Source organism: Monodelphis domestica, chromosome 1 (assembly GCF_027887165.1).
Source record: "Monodelphis domestica isolate mMonDom1 chromosome 1, mMonDom1.pri, whole genome shotgun sequence".
Lineage (NCBI taxonomy): Eukaryota > Metazoa > Chordata > Mammalia > Didelphimorphia > Didelphidae > Monodelphis > Monodelphis domestica.
In genome coordinates this window covers 172,557,908-172,577,791 of record NC_077227.1, presented here as the reverse complement: position 1 = coordinate 172,577,791, position 19,884 = coordinate 172,557,908, and the positions used below count along the sequence as shown (strand labels likewise).

At 37.3% G+C, this 19,884-nt stretch overlaps 1 protein-coding gene across 1 annotated transcript; it reads right to left on the bottom strand.

Moving 5' to 3' along the window:
- Positions 1–18,072: 18,072 nt before the first annotated feature.
- Positions 18,073–19,017, bottom strand: LOC100616733 (olfactory receptor 11H6-like). The gene has a single exon (XM_007480119.2). It carries the CDS (start codon positions 19,015–19,017, stop codon positions 18,073–18,075), a length of 945 nt encoding a protein of 314 aa, XP_007480181.1.
- Between the last annotated feature and the right edge of the window lie 867 nt (positions 19,018–19,884).

Sequence of the window (19,884 nt, the reverse complement as noted above, 5' to 3'; positions counted from 1 at the left end):
CTAATGGAGAAGTCCATCACCTTCGATTGTACCACAATGTATCAGTCTCTGTGTATAATGTTTTCCTGGTTCTGCTCCTTTCGCTCTGCATCACTTCCTGGAGGTTGTTCCAGTCTCCATGGAATTCCTCCACTTTATTATTCCTTTTAGCACAATAGTATTCCATCACCAACATATACCACAATTTGTTCAGCCATTCCCCAATTGAAGGGCATCCCCTCATTTTCCAATTTTTGGCCACCACAAAGAGCGCAGCTATGAATATTTTTGTACAAGTCTTTTTGTCCATTATCTCTTTGGGGTACAAGCCCAGCAGTGCTATGGCTGGATCAAAGGGCAGACAGTCTTTTATCGCCCTTTGGACATAGTTCCAAATTGCCCTCCAGAATGGTTGGATCAATTCACAACTCCACCAGCAATGAATTAATGTCCCCACTTTACCACATCCCCTCCAGCATTCATTACTTTGCATAGCTGTCATGTTAGCCAATCTGCTAGGTGTGAGATGATACCTCAGAGTTGTTTTGATTTGCATCTCTCTGATTATAAGAGATGTAGAGCACTTTTTCATGTGCTTATTAATAGTTTTGATTTCTTTGGCTGAGAATTGCCTGTTCATGTCCCTTGCCCATTTGTCAATTGGAGAATGGCTTGATTTTTTGTACAATTGATTTAGTTCTTTATAAATTTTAGTAATTAAACCTTTGTCAGAGGTTTTTATGAAGATTGTTTCCCAATTTGTTGCTACCCTTCTGATTTTGGTTACATTGGTTTTGTTTGTACAAAAACTTTTTAATTTGATGTAATCCAGATTATTTATTTTGCATTTTGTAACTCTTTCTAATTCTTGCTTGGTTTTGAAGTATTTCCCTTCCCAAAGGTCTGACATGTATACTATTCTGTGTTCGCCTAATTTTCTTATAGTTTCCTTCTTTATGTTCAAGTCATTCATCCATTTTGAATTTATCTTGGTGTAGGGTGTGAGGTGTTGATCTAAGCCTAATCTTTCCCATACTGTCCTCCAATTTTCCCAACAGTTTTTATGAAATAGTGGATTTTTGTCCCAAAAGCTGGGATCTTTGGGTTTGTCATATACTGTCTTGCTGAGGTTGCTTGCCCCCAGTCTATTCCACTGATCCTCCTTTCTGTCTCTTAGCCAGTACCAAATTGTTTTGATGACCGCTGCTTTATAATATAGTCTGAGATCTGGGACTGCAAGACCCCCTTCCTTTGTATTTTTTTTTTCATTAATTCCCTGGATATCCTTGATCTTTTGTTCTTCCAAATGAACTTTGTTATGTTTTTTTCTAAATCAGTAAAAAAAAATTTTGGAAGTTCCATGGGTATGGCACTAAATAGATAGATGAGTTTGGGTAGGATGGTCATTTTTATTATATTGGCTCGTCCTACCCATGAGCAGTTAATGTTCTTCCAACTGTTCAAGTCTAGTTTTAGTTGTGTGGAAAGTGTTTTGTAGTTGTGTTCATATAGATCCTGTGTTTGTCTCGGGAGATAGATTCCTAAGTATTTTATTTTGTCTTGGGTAATTTTGAATGGGATTTCTCTTTCTAGTTCTTGCTGCTGAGCTGTGTTGGAATTATATAGAAATGCTGATGACTTATGTGGGTTTATTTTGTATCCTGCAACTTTGCTAAAGTTGTTGATTATTTCAATTAGCTTTTTGGTTGAGTCTCTAGGATTCTTTAAGTAGACCATCATGTCATCTGCAAAGAGCGATAATTTGGTCTCCTCCTTGCCTATTTTGATGCCTTCAATTTCTTTTTCTTCTCTAATTGCTACTGCTAGTGTTTCTAATACAATGTCAAATAATAGAGGTGATAATGGGCATCCTTGTTTCACTCCTGATCTTAATGGGAATGGATTTAGTTTATCCCCATTGCAGATGATATTAGCTGATGGTTTTAGATATATACTGTTTATTATTTTTAGGAATGACCCTTCTATTCCTATGCTTTCTAGTGTTTTTAGTAGGAATGGGTGTTGTATTTTATCAAAGGCTTTTTCTGCATCTATTGAGATAATCATGTGGTTCTTGTTGGTTTGCTTGTTGATGTGGTCAATTATGTGGATAGTTTTCCTAATGTTGAACCAGCCCTGCATCCCTGGTATAAATCCTACTTGATCATGGTGGATGACCCTTCTAATCACTTGCTGGAGTCTTTTTGCTAGTATCCTATTTAAGATTTTTGCATCTATATTCATTAGGGAGATTGGCCTATAGTTTTCTTTCTCTGTTTTTGGCCTGCCTGGCTTTGGAATTAGTACCATGCTTGTGTCATAAAAGGAGTTTGGTAGAACTCCCTCTTTGCTTATTATGTCAAATAGTTTGTATAGTATTGGGGTTAACTGTTCTCTGAATGTTTGATAGAATTCGCTGGTGAATCCATCAGGCCCTGGGGATTTTTTCTTAGGAAGTTCTGTGATGGCCTGTTGGATTTCTTTTTCTGATATGGGATTATTTAAGAAAACTATTTCTTCTTCTGTTAGTCTAGGCAATTTATATTTTTGTAAATATTCATCCATATCACCTAGGTTGGTATATTTATTGCCATATAGTTGGGCAAAGTAGTTTTTAATGATTGTCTTAATTTCCTCTTCATTGGAGGTGAGATCCCCCTTTTCATCCTTGATGCTATTAATTTGCCTTTCTTCTTTCCTTTTTTTAATTAAATTAACCAGTACTTTGTCTATTTTGTCTGTTTTTTTCAAAGTACCAGCTTCTAGTCTTGTTTATTAGCTCAATAGTTCTGTCACTTTCTATTTTATTAATTTCTCCCTTAATTTTTAGGATCTCTAGTATGGTTTTCTTCTGGGGGTTTTTAATTTGTTCATTCTCAAGTTTTTTGATTTGCATTTCCAATTCCTTGGTCTCTGTCCTCCCTAATTTGTTAATATATGCACTCAGGGATATGAATTTTCCTCTAAGTACTGCCTTGGCTGCATCCCATAAGGTTTGAAAGGATGTTTCGCCGTTGTCATTTTCTTCAACGAAATTGTTAATTGTTTCTATGATTTCTTCTCTAACTATCCGATTTTGGAGTATCATGTTATTTAATTTCCAATTAATTTTTGATTTGGGTCTCCATGTACCCTTTCCGATCAATATTTTAATTGCCTTGTGATCTGAAAAGGCTGCAGTTAATATTTCTGCTTTTCTGCATTTAAGTGCCATGTTTCTATGACCTAGTGTATGATCTATTTTTGTGAATGTGCCATGTGGTGCTGAAAAGAAGGTGTATTCTTTTTTGTCCCTATTTATTTTTCTCCATATGTCTATTAATTCTAATTTTTCTAAGATTTCATTCACCTCTTTTACCTCTTTCTTATTTATTTTTTGATTTGATTTATCTAAATTTAATAGTGGTTGGTTCAAGTCTCCCACTAATATGGTTTTACTGTCTATTTCCTCCTTCAATTCTCCTAGTTTCTCTATTAAAAATTTGGATGCTATACCATTTGGTGCATACATGTTGATTAGTGATATTTCCTCATTGTCTATACTTCCTTTTAGCAGAATATATTTACCTTCCCTGTCCCTTTTGATCAGGTCTATTTGTACTTTGGCTTTGTCAGATATCATGATTGCAACTCCTGCCTTCTTTCTATCGGTTGAGGCCCAAAAGGTCTTACTCCAACCTTTAATTCTAACCTTGTGAGTGTCAACCCGTCTCATATGTGTTTCTTGAAGACAACATATGGTAGGGTTTTGGGTTCTAATCCAATCTGCTATTTGCGTTTTATGGGTGAGTTCATCCCATTCACGTTCAAAGTTATGATTGTTATTTGTGGATTCGCTGGCATTTTGATATCTTCCCCTAGTTCTGACCTTTCTTCTTTAGCTTTCTCCTTTTGAACCAGTGATTTACTTTAGGTCAGTCCCCCTAGTCCCCTCCCTGGAGATGCTTCCTTTTCTAGCCCCTCCCTTTTTATGCTCCCTTCCCCTCCCCCCTCTCCTTCCCTCCCTTTTTGTACTCCCTCCCCCCTCCCCCTCCTTAATTTTCCTTTCTTTCTTGCCCTAATGGATAAGATAGAATTCAGGATCCCACTGGATCTAGATGTTCTTCCCTCTCAGATTTGATTTCACTGAGAGTAAGGTTTAAGTAATTCCACTTCAAGCTCTCTTCCTCTCCTTCTCATATGAGAGTTCTTCCCCTCCCCTTCCCATGTGTATCTTTATATGGGAAAGTTTATTCTATTGATTCCCCCCCTATTTCTTGAAGTTAATCTTAGTATTATCCCGGTTCCCCCCTCCCTTTTCCTTTTTTTGCCCCAACTTTCCCCAAATCTTCTTAATTCCCCAATCTTTCCCTATGCATGTTTCTTCTAACTACTCTTATGATGATACAATTTATGAGAGTTACACAAAACATTTTCCCCACATATTAATATATATAATTTGATGTAAATGTAGTCCTTATAGAAGAGAGTTTGACTTAAAAAAAGATAAGATTTATCTCCTTTTCCCTTTCTTTCATATTTACCTTTTCATGTTTCTCTTGCTTTCTGTGCTTGGATATCGAACTTTCCACAGAGCTCTGGTCTTTTCTTAGCAAATGCTTGGAAATCTTCTATTTTGTTGAATGCCCATACTTTCCCCTGGAAGTATATAGTCAGTTTTGCTGGGTAGTTGATTCTTGGTTGGAGACCCAGCTCTCTTGCCTTTCTAAATATCGTGTTCCATGCTTTGCGGTCTCTTAGTGTATTAGCCGCTAAGTCCTGTGTGATCCTTATGGGAGCCCCTTTATATCTGAAGCTCTTCTTCTTGGCTTCTTGTAGGATTTTCTCCTTTACTTGGAAGCTCTTGAATTTGGCAATTACATTCCTAGGCGTTGTCTTTTGGGGATTTAGTATAGAAGGTGTTCTATGAATCCTTTCTATTTCTATTTTGCCCCCTTGCTCCAGAACGTGAGGGCAATTTTGTTTTATAATCTCCTGTAGAATAATATCCAATTTGTTGTTTACCTCTGGTTTTTCTGGGAGACCGATGATACGGAGATTTTCTCGTCTTCCTCTGTTCTCCAGGTCCGTGACCTTCTCAGTGAGATATTTTATGTTTTCTTCCAATTCATTAATTATTTGGGTTTGCTTTATTGATTCTTGCTGTTTTATCATCTCACTTTCTTCGAGGTGCTTAATTCTGGTCATTAGGGACTGGTTTTGCTTTTCAGCCTTGTCTGCCCTTCTATTGGATGCTTCGAGTTCTTTTTCCAATTGAGCAGTCTTATCTGTCAGACAGCTGATCTCTTTCTCCCATTTTTCTTTCCAGAAGGTTTCCATCTTTTGGATAAGTTCCAGTTTGAGATCTTCCAGAGCTTGTTGATAGTTTCCATTTTGGGAGGCGTGTTCTGAATTTTTTTGGATTTCCTCCTCATTCTCCTCTTTTCCTTGGGTACTTCCACCATAAAAGTTTTCAATAGTCACTTTTTTCCCTTTCTTCCTGGAGGCTTGATTTTGGGCCATGTGAGCCATCCCTTTGGTGGTTTTATTCCCCTTTCCTTTTTGGTCTGGGGTCTGGGTTATAAGAGCGGTTTTTCTGTGAATTTAGGTTGCTTCAGACTAGTTCTTCCCAGCCTCCGAGCCTATTCAGCTCCACCCAGATAATCAGCGCGCGTTGTTCAGCGCAGCCCGCCCCAAGTACAGTTCCGCTGGATTCTCCAGTGAAAGCGCCCTGAGACGTTTTTTCCTGGCAGTCCCCAGATCCCGAGGACCCTGGAGTGCCCCCCCAGACAGAGACGCTCCCCACTCACTCGCTGTCCCGGTGAGTGCTCAGGTAGCTCACTCTGGTTTAGTGGGGGAGGTGGGGTGGGGGAAGGGCGGCTCAGTTCACTTTTCTGTGCAAGCTTTTCCTTCTTATTTTAGTGTGGAAATGTTCAAGCCCCACGTACCTTTGCCTCTGTGGGGTACTGGGGAGTCCTTCTGTTCCTCCAAAGGTGATTTTATGCTCCTTTGATGTAGTCTATTTCGTTCGGTGCCGGGGAGAGGAAGCGTGTGGGGTCTAGATTGCAGCCATGATTACCCGGAAGTCAATCTAAGATTATTTTTAAGTGACCATAATGTGATAAAATTATTCAATAAATTATTTTTGATAGATTTAATAATCAAAGGAAATTAAGAAGCTTAATCCTAAAAAAGTTAGATCAAAGAACATATAAAGGAAACAATAATTTCATTAAACATAATGCCAATGATTGAGAATGATTTGTATTTTTTATAAATTTGACTTAATTCTCTCTATATTTGATGAATGATGTCTTTATCAGAAATATTTATTATAAAATTTCCACTTCCCCCTCTCCTCCCACCACAACCTGGCTTTTTGTTTTCCTTCCAGTCTTGGCTGCATTGGTTTTGTTTGTGCAACATCTTCCAAAATTTAATATAATCAAAATAGTCTATTTTATATCCTATAATGTTCTCTAGCTCTTTTTTGGTTATACTTTTTTTCCTTATTCAGATATTTGACAAGTAATCTATTCCATGATCCTCTAATTTGGCTATGGTACCACCCTTTATGTTTAAATCATGTACCCATTTTGACCATAATTTTGTATGCAGTGTAAGATGTTGGTCTATATTTAGTTTTTGCCATACTGTTTTCCAGATTTCCTGGATGTTTTTGTCAATTAGTTCTCCTAAAATCCGAGTTCCTGAAATTCGTCAAACAACAGGCTACAATTGTCATTTATTACTGTGTATTGTGTACCTAATCTATGCCTCTGATCCTCCACTCTATTTCTTAGCTTGTACCAGACTGTTTTGATGATTTTTGTTTTATAATATACTTTGAAATCTGGCACAACTAGGCCATCTTTCTTCACTTTTTTCCCCAATTATTCCCTTATTATTGACATTTTATTCTTCTATATAATTTTTTGTCTGTAAAATAAATCTTCAGCATTTTGTTTGTTATGGCATTGAATAAGTAGATTAATTTGGGTAGAATTTTTATTTTTATTATATTGGCTCAGTTTATCAATGAACAATTAATAGTTTTTAATTGTTTAGACCTGACATTATTTGTGGGAAGGGTGTCATGTAATTGTGTTCATATAGTTCTTGGACTTTTTTTGATAATATATAGAAATATTGATGATTTATGTGGGTTTATTTTATATCCTGAATCTTTACTAAAGTTTTAAAATGATTTTAACTAGTTTTTAGTTGATTTTCACTACATGTGCCATAATACAATCTTCAAAGAAAAATAGCTTAGTTTCCTCGTTGACTTTTCTAATACCTTCAAAGTCTTTTTTCTTGTCTTATTGCTATCTGTAAAAGAGAAGAAAGGATGAATAGGGTTTGTCCCACTAGAAGGATGTGGACTCTAGTGAGAGGTTGAATGGAAATGTGGAGAAACAGAAAGGTTAAGGAAAAGATGGCAGTATCTCTCCCCCTTCAAGATTAGTTGACACCAGGGCTTGAGGCAACCTTAGAAAGGCAGTAAAAACTTTCCTAACTTTCTTCCCAAAGGACAATTTAACTGGCTGTTTCCTTTGAGTATTGGCACAAACTGGAAGGGAAGATGTCAGGTTTCCTTGCCAGCAGTTCTGAGCAAAGGGTTTGTAACCAAACCCTTTTCTAGGGAGAGTCAGGTTTGGTTTGCCACAGATGTGGACAAGATTCAGCTCTGAATCTTGTTTCCAATTTGTCTAATCATTTTCCTTATAAAGATAGGCCCAAACCCAGATCTGACTTATACTAAGGATTTTATTGAAGGGAAGGGGAATGGTAGGGTTTGAGGAATAAGGGAGAAGGATGGTGGGAGAGGATGCCCTGCAAAACTATTTCCATAGCAGTTGGATTTCAAGGGCTTAGGTTTGAGGCTTCTGGGCCTCTGCCCCCTTCCCAACTGACTGCTTCTTATAATTTATACGCTATTATAACAACTTAAAATCTCTAAAATCGGTTCAAGGAAAGGCAAGAGAGAGAGAGAGAGAGAGAGAGAGAGAGAGAGAGAGAGAGAGAGAGAGAGAGAGAGAGAGAGAGAGAGACAGAGAGAGACAGAGAGACAGAGAGACAGAGAGACAGAGAGAGAGAGACAGAGAGACAGAGAGAGACAGAGAGACAGAGAGACAGAGAGACAGAGAGACAGAGAGAGACACCCAAAGCAAAAGGAAGTGGGCAGATTGGCTCTGGTCAAAGAGTACAACCAAACTTCTTCTGAGTCTTGTGTAGTTGTAGTCAAGTGAAAGAGGGGTTGGGGAAGGATTTCTAGATGGAAGCAGATACACCAACAAGTAGGAAAGTCAGGCTCTTCTCCATTTTGTAGCTTCAAATCTCCTCAGCCACACAGGAAAAATTCCTCTCCATTTTCCTCCCAAGGCTGGAAGTGCCTGAGTTGGTCAGAATTCTCCTCAGCTCCCACAGTTCTCTCCCAGAATCCTTAGTTGACTTTCAACCGTCACCAAGCTAGCTGTCCATCAACAGCAGTATACTATCCAGGGTCTTTGTGCCATCCTTACATATAGCTATCATATTGAGTACAGTATTGTAGGAGAGTAGGGATAAAGGGTATCCTTCCTTCACCCCTGCTCTCTTTAGGAAGGCTTCCATCTTATCCTCATTGCAGATAATGCTTGCTGATAGTTTTAGATAGATACTGTTTTTCATTTTAAGGAAAATGCCATTAACTTTTATACACTTTAGTGTATTAAAATAAGAATGGGTTTTATATTTTGTTAAAAGCCTTTTCTGTGTCTATTGAGATAATCCTATGATTTTTATTGTTTTGTTATTGATGTGGTCAATTTTGTGGAAAATTTTCTGAATATTGAACCAGCGCTTCATTCCTGTTATAAATCTCACCAGTTCATAATATATGATCCTCGGGCTATATTGCTAAAATCTCTTTACTGATATCTTATTTAATTTTTTCCATCAATATTCATTGGGAAAATTGATCTATAGTTTTCTGCCTAGGTTTTTGCTTTTCCTGGTTTTGGCATCAGCACCATATTTCTTTCAAAAAATATATTTGGAAGAACTTCTTTCTTTGCAATTTCCCCAAATAGTTTATATAGTATATATAACTTGTGATTCTATCTGGCCAGGAAGATTTTTTTTTTTATGGAGATTGCTTTGTTTGATTTCTTTTTCTAAGATGGGCTTCTCTATTTAATTTCCTCATCTGTTCATCTGGACAATTTATATTTTTATAAATATTCATCCATTTCACTTAAATTGTCAGATATTTTTGTTACAGATAGGAATGGCCAGGAATGTTAATATAGGAATGTTCAGGGGATGGGGGGAAATTGGATATAGTATCCTTTACTACCTGTAACAGATGGAGCAGGTGCCTGATAGTTGTGGCTACTGAAGCTCTGTGTCACTGTTATGGTCTAAGCAAGGATAAACTGCTGGAGACAGATGTTAAAAAAAAACCCCTCTATTTAATAGTAGTAGTCTCTTGGTAACCAAGGATGATGATTGTCTTTGTGCGTTTTCATCTATGATAGATGAGTGTGCACAAAGACACTGGTGCGTGAAGATTTAAGTGGAAGAGTCGATGCACAGAGGCAGTCCCACTCTCTTGGTGTTGGAAGCCTGGGTCCAGGAGCACGAAAAGTCGTTACACCTGGAGACTTCCTCAGCTGCATTGGATGGTCATGTTATCTTTTGTGCTTCAACATGCCCTAAGCACTCCACAGTGCTTTGCTGCGTCGCCATCTCAGCCGTTGAACCTTCTTGTTGGTTTCTTCCATCTGTTCAGCTGAAACAGTCTTCACATGCTGGGTGAGCAAAGCCCTGGTTCACCAGGGATGGACATCGACCCGATGGCTATCCTCACAAGGTTTGGCCCTCCTGTCGAAGCTGTTGCCCAGGGTGTGGCCGCTGCCGCTGCCGCTGCCGCATGCTAGCAGCTACTGGGAGCCACAAGTGAGAACTGGGTGTCAGGTGGGGGTCAGAGGCTGGAGAGCTGCCCCAGGAGGGCACAACAAGGCCTCCATACCAGAGATACTACCCCTTCCTGAGCACCCCATACACCCCCCCTAGTAGTAGTAGTAACCTAGTAGTAGTATAGGAGAGATTTTAAAGACTTGGGAGGGGGAGGGTTCTCAAAACAATCTAAAGGTCAATTAATCAATTGACAAGCATTAATTCAGCACTGACTATGTGCCAGGAAGTATGATAATTATCTCAGGGACATAGCCTGTATTTATAGGATCCTTCTGTTTTCATAAGAGATACAATGATTATGGTAAATGAAATAGAGTGAAATGTTGGAGTGATGATTATTGCCTTGTGACTTTACTTACATGACATTTTCTTTAGGTACAAAGTATGACAGCATTTTAACTAAGTCCCCATTGAAATGTTAGCTATCAGAACAGCTCCTGTTTACATGTCATTTTGTTTTTTAAAATATTTTACTCAAAAAAGATCCTAAGAAGGAGACAATGGAAATATTATTTTATCCATTTTATATATAATGAAACTAAGGCTCAGAGAGAAATTGATCTGTTGTGATAATAGAATTAATTAATCAGATGTGGACTTCCAGCTTTCATCCAATGACTCCAAATCCAGTATTCTTTTAAATGTTCCACATAGCAATGTATTGCTTTTCTCAGATTACAATATTACTTCTAAGTAGTGATCTCAGGAATGGGGATTTCAGACCCCAATAAATTATTCAGGGTAATTTTGGACAGGGGTAGATTTTTAAAGACACTCTAATACGATACCATAGATTAGATTTCCCATTTACCTTCCCCCTAATATCCATCTAGAGCAGTGATGGCAAACATTTTAGAGGGACCAGTGATGTGAAAAATGTCCTCAGGTGCCCTGAGAGGGGCAGGGGAGCAGCCTGGGTCTTTATCCTTCTGGCTTTCTAGTCATGAATTCTGGCAAACTCTGTGCTGAAATAACAGTGTGTGTGCCCACAAAGAGGACTCTGAGTGTCCCATCTGGTACATGTGCCATAAGTTTGTCTCCATGGGTCTAGAGACTGAGAGTTTCTGATATGGTTGTTATTTTAAGTTGTGTATCTAATTGTGTCTGAGGCAAGATTTAAACTCATTTAGATGAGTCTTCCTGAGCCCAAGCTAGACATTGAGAGCAAGAAGTCATAAATATTTGACTAGTAGGAATATTAATTGGGATATTGGATTCCAGAGTGAGCAGAGAAAGCATAAGGAAGAATAAAGAAAAAAAGGACACTGATAATGAAGAAACAAAGTGCACATATCAGAGACTAATTTACAAAGCATCTTGAAATATTACTTTTTGAGTGATTTTTGAGGATCTTCACTTGCAAATTCATCTGACATGGAACTAAGTGACCCTAATAAGTGGTTGGGCTTTTCTGCTTTAGAGCTTTAAGCCATATTATTTCTCTTTTCAGAGACTGTATATCCAGAATCTATGCTCTCAATAAATGATCAATTCTCCTACCTGAGAGAGATGCATAGATGCATAAGAGACAAATGGAATCTGAGCATTCTGCCCTATCTTTCTCTGTGTGTCTCTCTGTGTGTCTGTCTCTGTAAACACCAAAGCTGGTACTGCCCAGGAAATCTCCTTTAACTTTCTAAAAGATTAGATTTGGGATAAGTAAGGAATTCAAAAGAGCTCTCTTTCAGTTGCCCATAAGAGTTTGGGGTTTGTGAAATTGCTAATGAACCACCATTTTGGTTTTAGTTGATATGTATATGTTTACCTAGGTCATATTTTGCAGAAAATCCATCAGTGCCAATGTTCCCACCATTTTGGAGACTAGGAAAACTCACTCATGATCTTTTCAAGTTCACCTGTAAGTACACACAAATCTCATGTTTCCTCAAGATAGACACCATTTTCAGTTCTTGGGAAGGATGACGTGATTATACAGATTTTGTTGGCTTTTCCCCATAAAAGTGATCCATTTTGTTAATATGCTGGAATGTCTTCTGAAAGAGGGAAGGCAAAAAGGATATGAGAGAGAGAGAGAGATAGAGAGAGAGAGAAACTTATCTGTAAATTCCTTTTTATTGACATCAGAATGGGATGACTCTGAACAAAAGTCCATTTTCTTCAGTTCCATAAAGCCAATAATATTGGAGAGAGAGTTGGTTACTGGAAAACCAATTAATGGTTCTACGTCTTCTCAGTAAAGGTGCTGAAGATATGATGTATTTAGGTCCATATTTTCCATGAGGTGGTACCCTCAAATATTTCTAAACTAAGATTTATTCTTTGTAATCTCATAAGGTTAGTTGAATAGCTAATTAAAATGACCAAGGACTCCTTTTTCATCATTCCTCTCTAAATTGTCCCTGATGAGGCACTTGTGGTGAATCCAACAGGTTCAAAAATGGAACCCATTCCATTTTGAAGTAGCTCTAATTTTGGGGAAAAATTTTCCCTTCAGGTTTTGACCCTAAAAGGAAGAAAGCTTTCCTACAAACAGAACCATTCAACAGTGGAGTGAGCTGTCTCCAGTGTTGTCAAGGATGTTGTAGAGTTTGTTACTATTTTAATTGATACTGGAGTTATTGATCTCTTCATTCTCTTTCAACTTGGACAATATGTCATAACAATCAAATATATTTTTGTTGATCTTATGTTTCCTTAACATGGGAGTAGGGACTGTGCTTTATCTATACTTTGTTTCTGTATTGGTACATTGTATGTTCCTGTTCACCTGTATTTAATAAATCTTTATTGAATTTTATTGAAGTTGGTGGAATGGCATAATATTTATCAAACAGAAAGAATTAAAATAGGAGTAATGAAATCATCATTATAAGGAAGGTCATATATGCTTTCACTGGGAGCTAAGGATTGTGTTAGGTACTCTAGATAGATGTTAAATGAGTTGAGCCATTGTTTGTGAGTTTGCATTTTCTGGTAGACCACATTCTTCCTCCTACTGATATTAGCTCCTCTTTTCTTTTTCTATTACTGAAAACATACATGGAAATTTGTAATTTTGATGTGAAGAAAAAGTTTTTCATTCATGATGAAATGTTGGAAGTAAGATGAAGAAAGAGAAGATACCAGAGAGCATATATATTCTTCTTTATATTTAGTCTACCAGACTAGAAGTACTCAACTAGATGAGGAACCCTTTAATGTTGGTCCATCAGGACTTAAAACTTCCACAGAAATTTTACTGGACAATGAGCTAGACTGAGGACTGACTGGTCAAAGAGAAAAAAGTTGGACAAATTTTGGGAAATTGTGCAGTGCTTTTAATGACTCCAAACTTTGCATGGAAACAAAGGCTCATTTAAAAATCATCAACCTAGTTGACATTCCTTGTACATGATTCTCTTTCTTCTTTACGTGTTTGCACTGACTGACACCCCCGCCCCCAATATCTGAAAGCCAGAATCTTCAGCTTCCTTTGAGACTCAGGTCAAATACTAACTTCTACAGGACACATCTATCTTCTGTCACCTCAGATGCTGGAGCTTTCCCAATTAAAGTTACCACTTACATATTCAGATGCATTTTATATATAGTAATTTATTTACAAATTGTCTTCCCATTGGAAAATCTTTGAGGGTAGGTGCTTTGTTGTCTTTCTTCATTTTTCTAGCACTTAGCATAGTAGATGACACATAGTAAATGCTTAATAAATATTTGTTGATTGATTGTAATTTATAGGTGTGAATCATGGAAAATCACAACTTCTGAAGAATAAAAAATTGAGGATTGTTCTGGGTAATAAATGTATTATCATGCAAAATGTATTTTATATTGTTCTTTGTTGTAAGAGAATATTGATATAAAACAACCACCTCCAAATAAAAACACTAATAAACTAAAGTAAAAAAAAAGTATGCTTTGATCTGCATTCTGACTCCAAGGATTTTTTCTCTGGAGGGGAATAGTATTCTTTATCATAAGCCCTTCAAAATTATCTTGGATCATTGCTGAAAGTGGCTTAAGTCTTTCATAGTTGATCACTATTTAATATTGCTGTTTCTGAATACAGTGTTCTCTTGGTTCTGCTTATTTCACTCTGTATCAGTTCATGTATAGATCTTTCCAGCTTTTTCTGAAATTATCCTATTCATCATTTCTTTCAGCACAATATTATTCCTTCACTATCATATACCACAATTTTTTCAGCCTTTTCCTAACTCCTGGGCAACTTCTCAATTTCCAATTCTTTGCCACCACAAAAAGAGCTGTTATAAACATTTTTGTACAAATAAGTCCTTTACAGACCTAGTAGTGGTACTACTGGGTAAAAGGGTGTGAACAGTTTTATAGCCCTTTGGTCATAATTCCAAATTTCCCTCAAGAATGGTTGGATCAGTTCACAACTCATCAACAAAGCATTAGTGTCCTAATTTTGCCACATCCTCTCCAACACTTATCAATTTCTCTAACTGTCATATTTCCCAATATGATAGATGTGAAGTGGTACCTTAGAGTTGTTTTAATTTGTATTTCTCTAATCAAGAGTAATTTACCACATTTTATATGATTATTGATGGTTTTGATTTCATAATCTATAAACTACTTATTCATCTCTTGTGAATTTAATGCTTTCCTTCTAGTATAAATGTAGTTTTTTACCTCCTCTTTACTAATATTATGAATTCAGATTTGCAATAAAAGAAATAGCTTCCATTGAATTGTAGTGCCTCATTGCAAATTACTCCAATATGTTAGTAATTCTAATGTCTTTAAAAAAGAGGACTTACAGGGTATAGATAATGTGAATTTTAAAATCTCCATCTTGGTCTAGCACCCAAAATTGTGCATACCCACACTACACAGACATGTGCTAGTCAATGACAAATCAGAAATAACTAACTGCCCACCTGGGCTGTCCTAAGCCAAGCTTGAGCCACCATTGGCACTTGTGAGGCACAGGAAGTGACTGAGAGAGCAGCCTCGGGAATTTGCTCACTTCCTGTGGACAGGGCAAGATGGCAGTTCGTGTGAGGAGCTTGGACAGGGAGGAGGCCTGTAGACGGCTTCCCTTCAGATCGGTCACATGAGTCAAGGACTGATTCCTTCCACCTTGGCCCTTTGGGCCTAAATTCCCTCTGCCTTGGTCAGAGTTTGAGTAACCCCTTTCCCTTTTTTCCTCTCTCCTCTCCCTCTCCTTTTCCCTACTCCCATTGTGATTAAACCTCCATAAACTCCATTCTGACTTGAGTGTTTCATTTTAGGAATTTCATAATTTAATTTTCACTACAACAATAACCAAAGGAATGAATCTCTAAAGGTGAGATTTAATAACCTTGGATTAACTAATAAACAATTGGATTTGTAATATATTCTGGGTAATATTTGCTTTCTGGTACCTCCTCTCACCATATCATACTTCAGAGGTTATTATCAAGTCTGTTTACTACTGAAATCAGACCTTGTCTCTCAGACTCTCTGAAGTTAAGGCTGTGCCTAATTTGACCTTATTCATTAATTGTACATCTGATCTCTTATTGTTTTGTGTTCATAGTAATAAACTTCACTGTGTGAATGGATTGGTCTCTAGTCCACTAAAGGGATAAAAGAGTCATAGTTTTAGAGCTGGAAGGAATCATAGGAACAATCTAATTTAACCCTTCATGGTATAGAGGAGCAAACTGAAGCCCCTGGATATTAAATGACTTGTCCAAGGTAGGAATAAGCATCAGAGGCAGATTTGAATTCAGATCCCTTCACTCCACAGATAATATTCATTTCATTGTACCACTCTGCCTTACTAAAGTAAAAAATAATGCATGTTAAAGAAAGCACTTTGAAAAATAACATTAGTTCTTGAAGCTTATAATTCATAAAACATAAGGCAATATAATGATACCTGAATTGCAGGATGTTTATCTTTTTTCCTTCTGCCCCTTTGTCTAACTTCATCTCCAGTTATGAATCTGCTATCATTCTATCTCAGTGTTCATCTGCCTTTGGGCTTTTGTCTATTTCTTGGACTATGTGCTTTTGTCTTAGATTTCCTCAGTTATGAAACAAATCCTAAAGACACCATTCCAGGGTACTGCAATATTAATTTTATTTGAAACATCTTTACTTAAAAGAACTTTCCCACCTGAGATAATCTCTCACAGTCACCAGAAATGGTCATTTTTTGATAGGGTAGACTTCTTTCTATAAACAGGGAAACTGGGGCCAAGTACAGAGAAAGAAACTTCTTGAAACCATGTAATCATTTAATGTGTGAGTAACCTATCTTTTTTGCATAATCTCTTCAATTCTTAAATACCAGCCAAATAAATCTGACAAAAAATGGCAAATACTGAATAAACTTGGGAAAATAGGTACATTTATTGCAATGTTGGTAGAGCTTTAAATTGGTCCACCTATTCTGGAAAGCAATCTGGAACTATTCCCAAAAGATAACTAAATTGGGCATACCTTATTAAGTCTATACTCTAAAGAAACCAAAGAAAGAGGAAACAAGGTCCAGATGTCCAAAAATGTTTATAGTAGTTCTTCTCATAGAATTAAAGAATAAGAAATTAAGTAGATGCCCATCACTGAACAATGGCTGAAAAATTCTGATATAGTCATTTAATGGAGTATATTTTGTCATAAGAAATGATGAATGAAATGGTTTCAAAGAAATCTCAGAAGATTTGTATGAACTGATTCAGATTGAAGTGAGCAGAAATGGTAGAAAATTAATAGTGGAATATGGTAACAACAAACAAATTTGAAAGACTTAAAGACTCTTATCAATGCAATTGGCACCCACAATTTCACAGGACCAATGATGAACATGCCACTTATTTCCTACTAGAGGAACAGTGCGTATAGGGTGCAGAATGAAATATCAAATTTTTGGATATGAACAATGTGGGAATTAGTTTTGCCTGAATGTGCATAATTTTTAAGGGTTTTGGTTTTCTTTTTTTCATTTTTCACGGGGAGGAGATGGAAGGGAGAAAATGGAATTGTTAATAAGAAAAACAATCAGCTAGTGAAAGAGTAAAAATATGGACTTTTGGATTCTGATCAATTTCAGACACACTATATTCACTCTATATATGCTCTGGAAGTTTATCAACGACAGTCATAGACTCTAAATTTGTGATTTCATTTGTTTAAGGAACTTTGGGGTGAGGAAACTTTCTGTAATTGCTGGTTGGCACTTTCTCTATCACCTATAGCCTTAGAGAGTTTCCTAGATAACTGGGAGATTAAATGACAGGCCAGGCATGTACAGACAGTATGTATTAGAGGTAGGTCTTAAACTCAGGTCTTCCTAGCTTCAAGACCAGCTCTCTATCCACTATGCCACAATACCTTTATATCAATGAATCCTACTAATTATAATTTATAATAGGAAGGTTTAGGCTCAGTGTCAACTATTGTTAATAAAACAGGGAGAGCAGTGTAGTGGAACCACTGGATAGCACAAGTATGACTTTTTATTCTACCAGTGTGCCCACCTCTTTTCACACATAGAAATTGCCTTGAATTGTTTAGAAATTCAGTGCACGGCTTTGCTTGTATATTCTCACTTAGACTCTTTTAGAATCTGCTAACATTAAGTACTGAGAAGAAGGCAGTAATAGATGGAGAATCATCAGATTTTGATATGTAATGTGTACCTGATTTTTAAAAAAAATGACATCAGGAGTTGGTAGGGGGTGGTTAGCAATTCAGGAAGGCCAGGAATAGGTTCAGGCATAGGTAGTAATTAGAAGGCAAGGCAGGTAAATATGGACAGAAAGATAGCCAAGTACAAATGGTCAGAGTGCAGTAAAATTAATTTAATTTTGAGCTAGTCTGGTTTGACTTAGGATAATAGATTTTGAGGTGGAAGTCATTAAGGCTGTCACTTATTTTTGCAGATGAAGAAATCTAGGCCCAAGAAGGTTAAAAGACTTTCCAAGGGTCACATAGCTAGTAAGTTTTAGAAGTAGGATTTAAATTCAGTTCTTTATTACCTAGTCTAGTTCATCCTGTTTATCCTGTTTAACCTGTTTATCCACTATGCCACCCTAACCTGATGGGTCAGAGACTGATCTTATGAAGTAATAAATCTTGAGTTCACCGGTGTTTTTGAGGAAGTGATAGAACCTGATTGGAGACAGGACAATAGATCAAATAAAGACTCTTAAGGAAGTCCACTAATGATCTTTATCTTCTATGGATGGTTTTTATGCTCATCTGGACTTTTCTTAGAGCAGTCTTCATTTCCTTGTTACGCAGACTGTAGATCAAGGGATTCACCAGTGGGGTCACTACTGAGTAAAATAAAGTAAAAATTTTCTGTGAACCAGATGAATTTCCAGAATTCGGGCTGATGTACATGACCATGAGGGTCCCATAGAACAGAGAGACCACAATTAGATGGGAACCACATGTGGAGAAGGCCTTCTTCCGGCCAGCTGCAGAAGGAACATTCAAGACAGCTCTGATTACTAGCGTGTAGGATCCAAGGATGAATGGGAAGGTGACAAAGATGAGTAGACAGTTTAGGATAGAATAAGAGAGTTCAATCCCTGGGGTAGGGGCACAAGACAGAGCCAGCAAGGGTCCTGGGTCACAGACAAAGTGATCAATGATATTTGGACCACAGAAAGGTAATTGAGTCATGAAGCAAATAGGGACTGGGAAGTAGAGAAAGCCACTCACCCAGCAAAGGAATACCAATTTGATGCAAAAATGTCCTGTCATGATTGTGGGGTAGTGCAGAGGCTGACAAATGGCCAAGTACCTATCAAAAGCCATAAGGGATAGGAAGAAGGTCTCAGTGGCACCTGTGGAAAAGAAGAAATAGAACTGGACAAAGCAGGCAATGAAGGAGATGGTTTTGGTCTCAGAGAGGAAGTTGGCCAACATGTTAGGAACCGTGGTATTGATGTAGCAGATTTCCAAGAAGGAGAAGTTGGCCAGTAGGAAGTACATGGGGGTGTGGAGGTGGTGATCCAACCTCACTGCACAGATTATGGACCCATTCCCCATTAAGGTCAAGATGTAGGCCAGAGAGAATATCCCAAAGAGCAGGATCTGTATGTCCCTGGGGCAAGGAAAGCTCAGAAGGATGAACTCAGTCACGCTGTTTCCTCCTGATATATTCATGGTTCCTGACACTGTGGAAAAGAGATAAATGGCCTTGACACAGGCTGCTACATTTCATGTTCTTTGTGGATTCCTCAATTTTGAACAATTTCTGAGATCTTTTCCATTTCTAGAAGTCATATGACTGTAGTTTCAGGTAGACCAATGTAGATACTCTGACAAAAAATAAACAAACAAACAAACAAAAACTTCTTTGGGAACATTTTTCAATACTTAGATGTACAATGGGTTATTGTAGAGAAAAGAAATAATAAATTTCCACAATCTAGCTTCTATTTCCCATTCCAGTCAAATCTTATGCTGATAAGTCTATAAAGTAGACTACTCATTATCCCTCCAATGAAATGCTGTGTTCTCCCACATCTTTCCTCAAATTGATATCATTGCTTCAACCTAGAATTCCTTTCACGTCTTTCTTATCAATATTTTTACAAAATTAAAATCAACAACCAAAAATAAAACAAATTCTGACCTGAAACATCCTCTTTTATATTGCACTTAGATGGTTTGCAAAATGCTTTACATACATTATCTCAAGAGGTATTTAAGCTAATGCCTATAAACCACTGTGTGAATTTTCCAGGGGCCCATAGCAAAAAAAGTGATGCAATATTTGAGCCTTATTGACTTCCACTCCCACAAAATATGCATTATACTATGATATATCTCTAGAACTAACAGACATTTATGCTGTTCTTCACATGTGATATTCTTTCTATCTTTTTTTCTCTGTGCCTTTGCAAAAGCTGCCCCCTGTGCTGGAATTGTATTCTGTCCTCATTTATCTTTTACAGTTGCTAACTTCCATTCAGCTGAAATACTACTTCCCACCTGAGAGCTCTCTTGATCCTCTTGATTTCCCTCCAC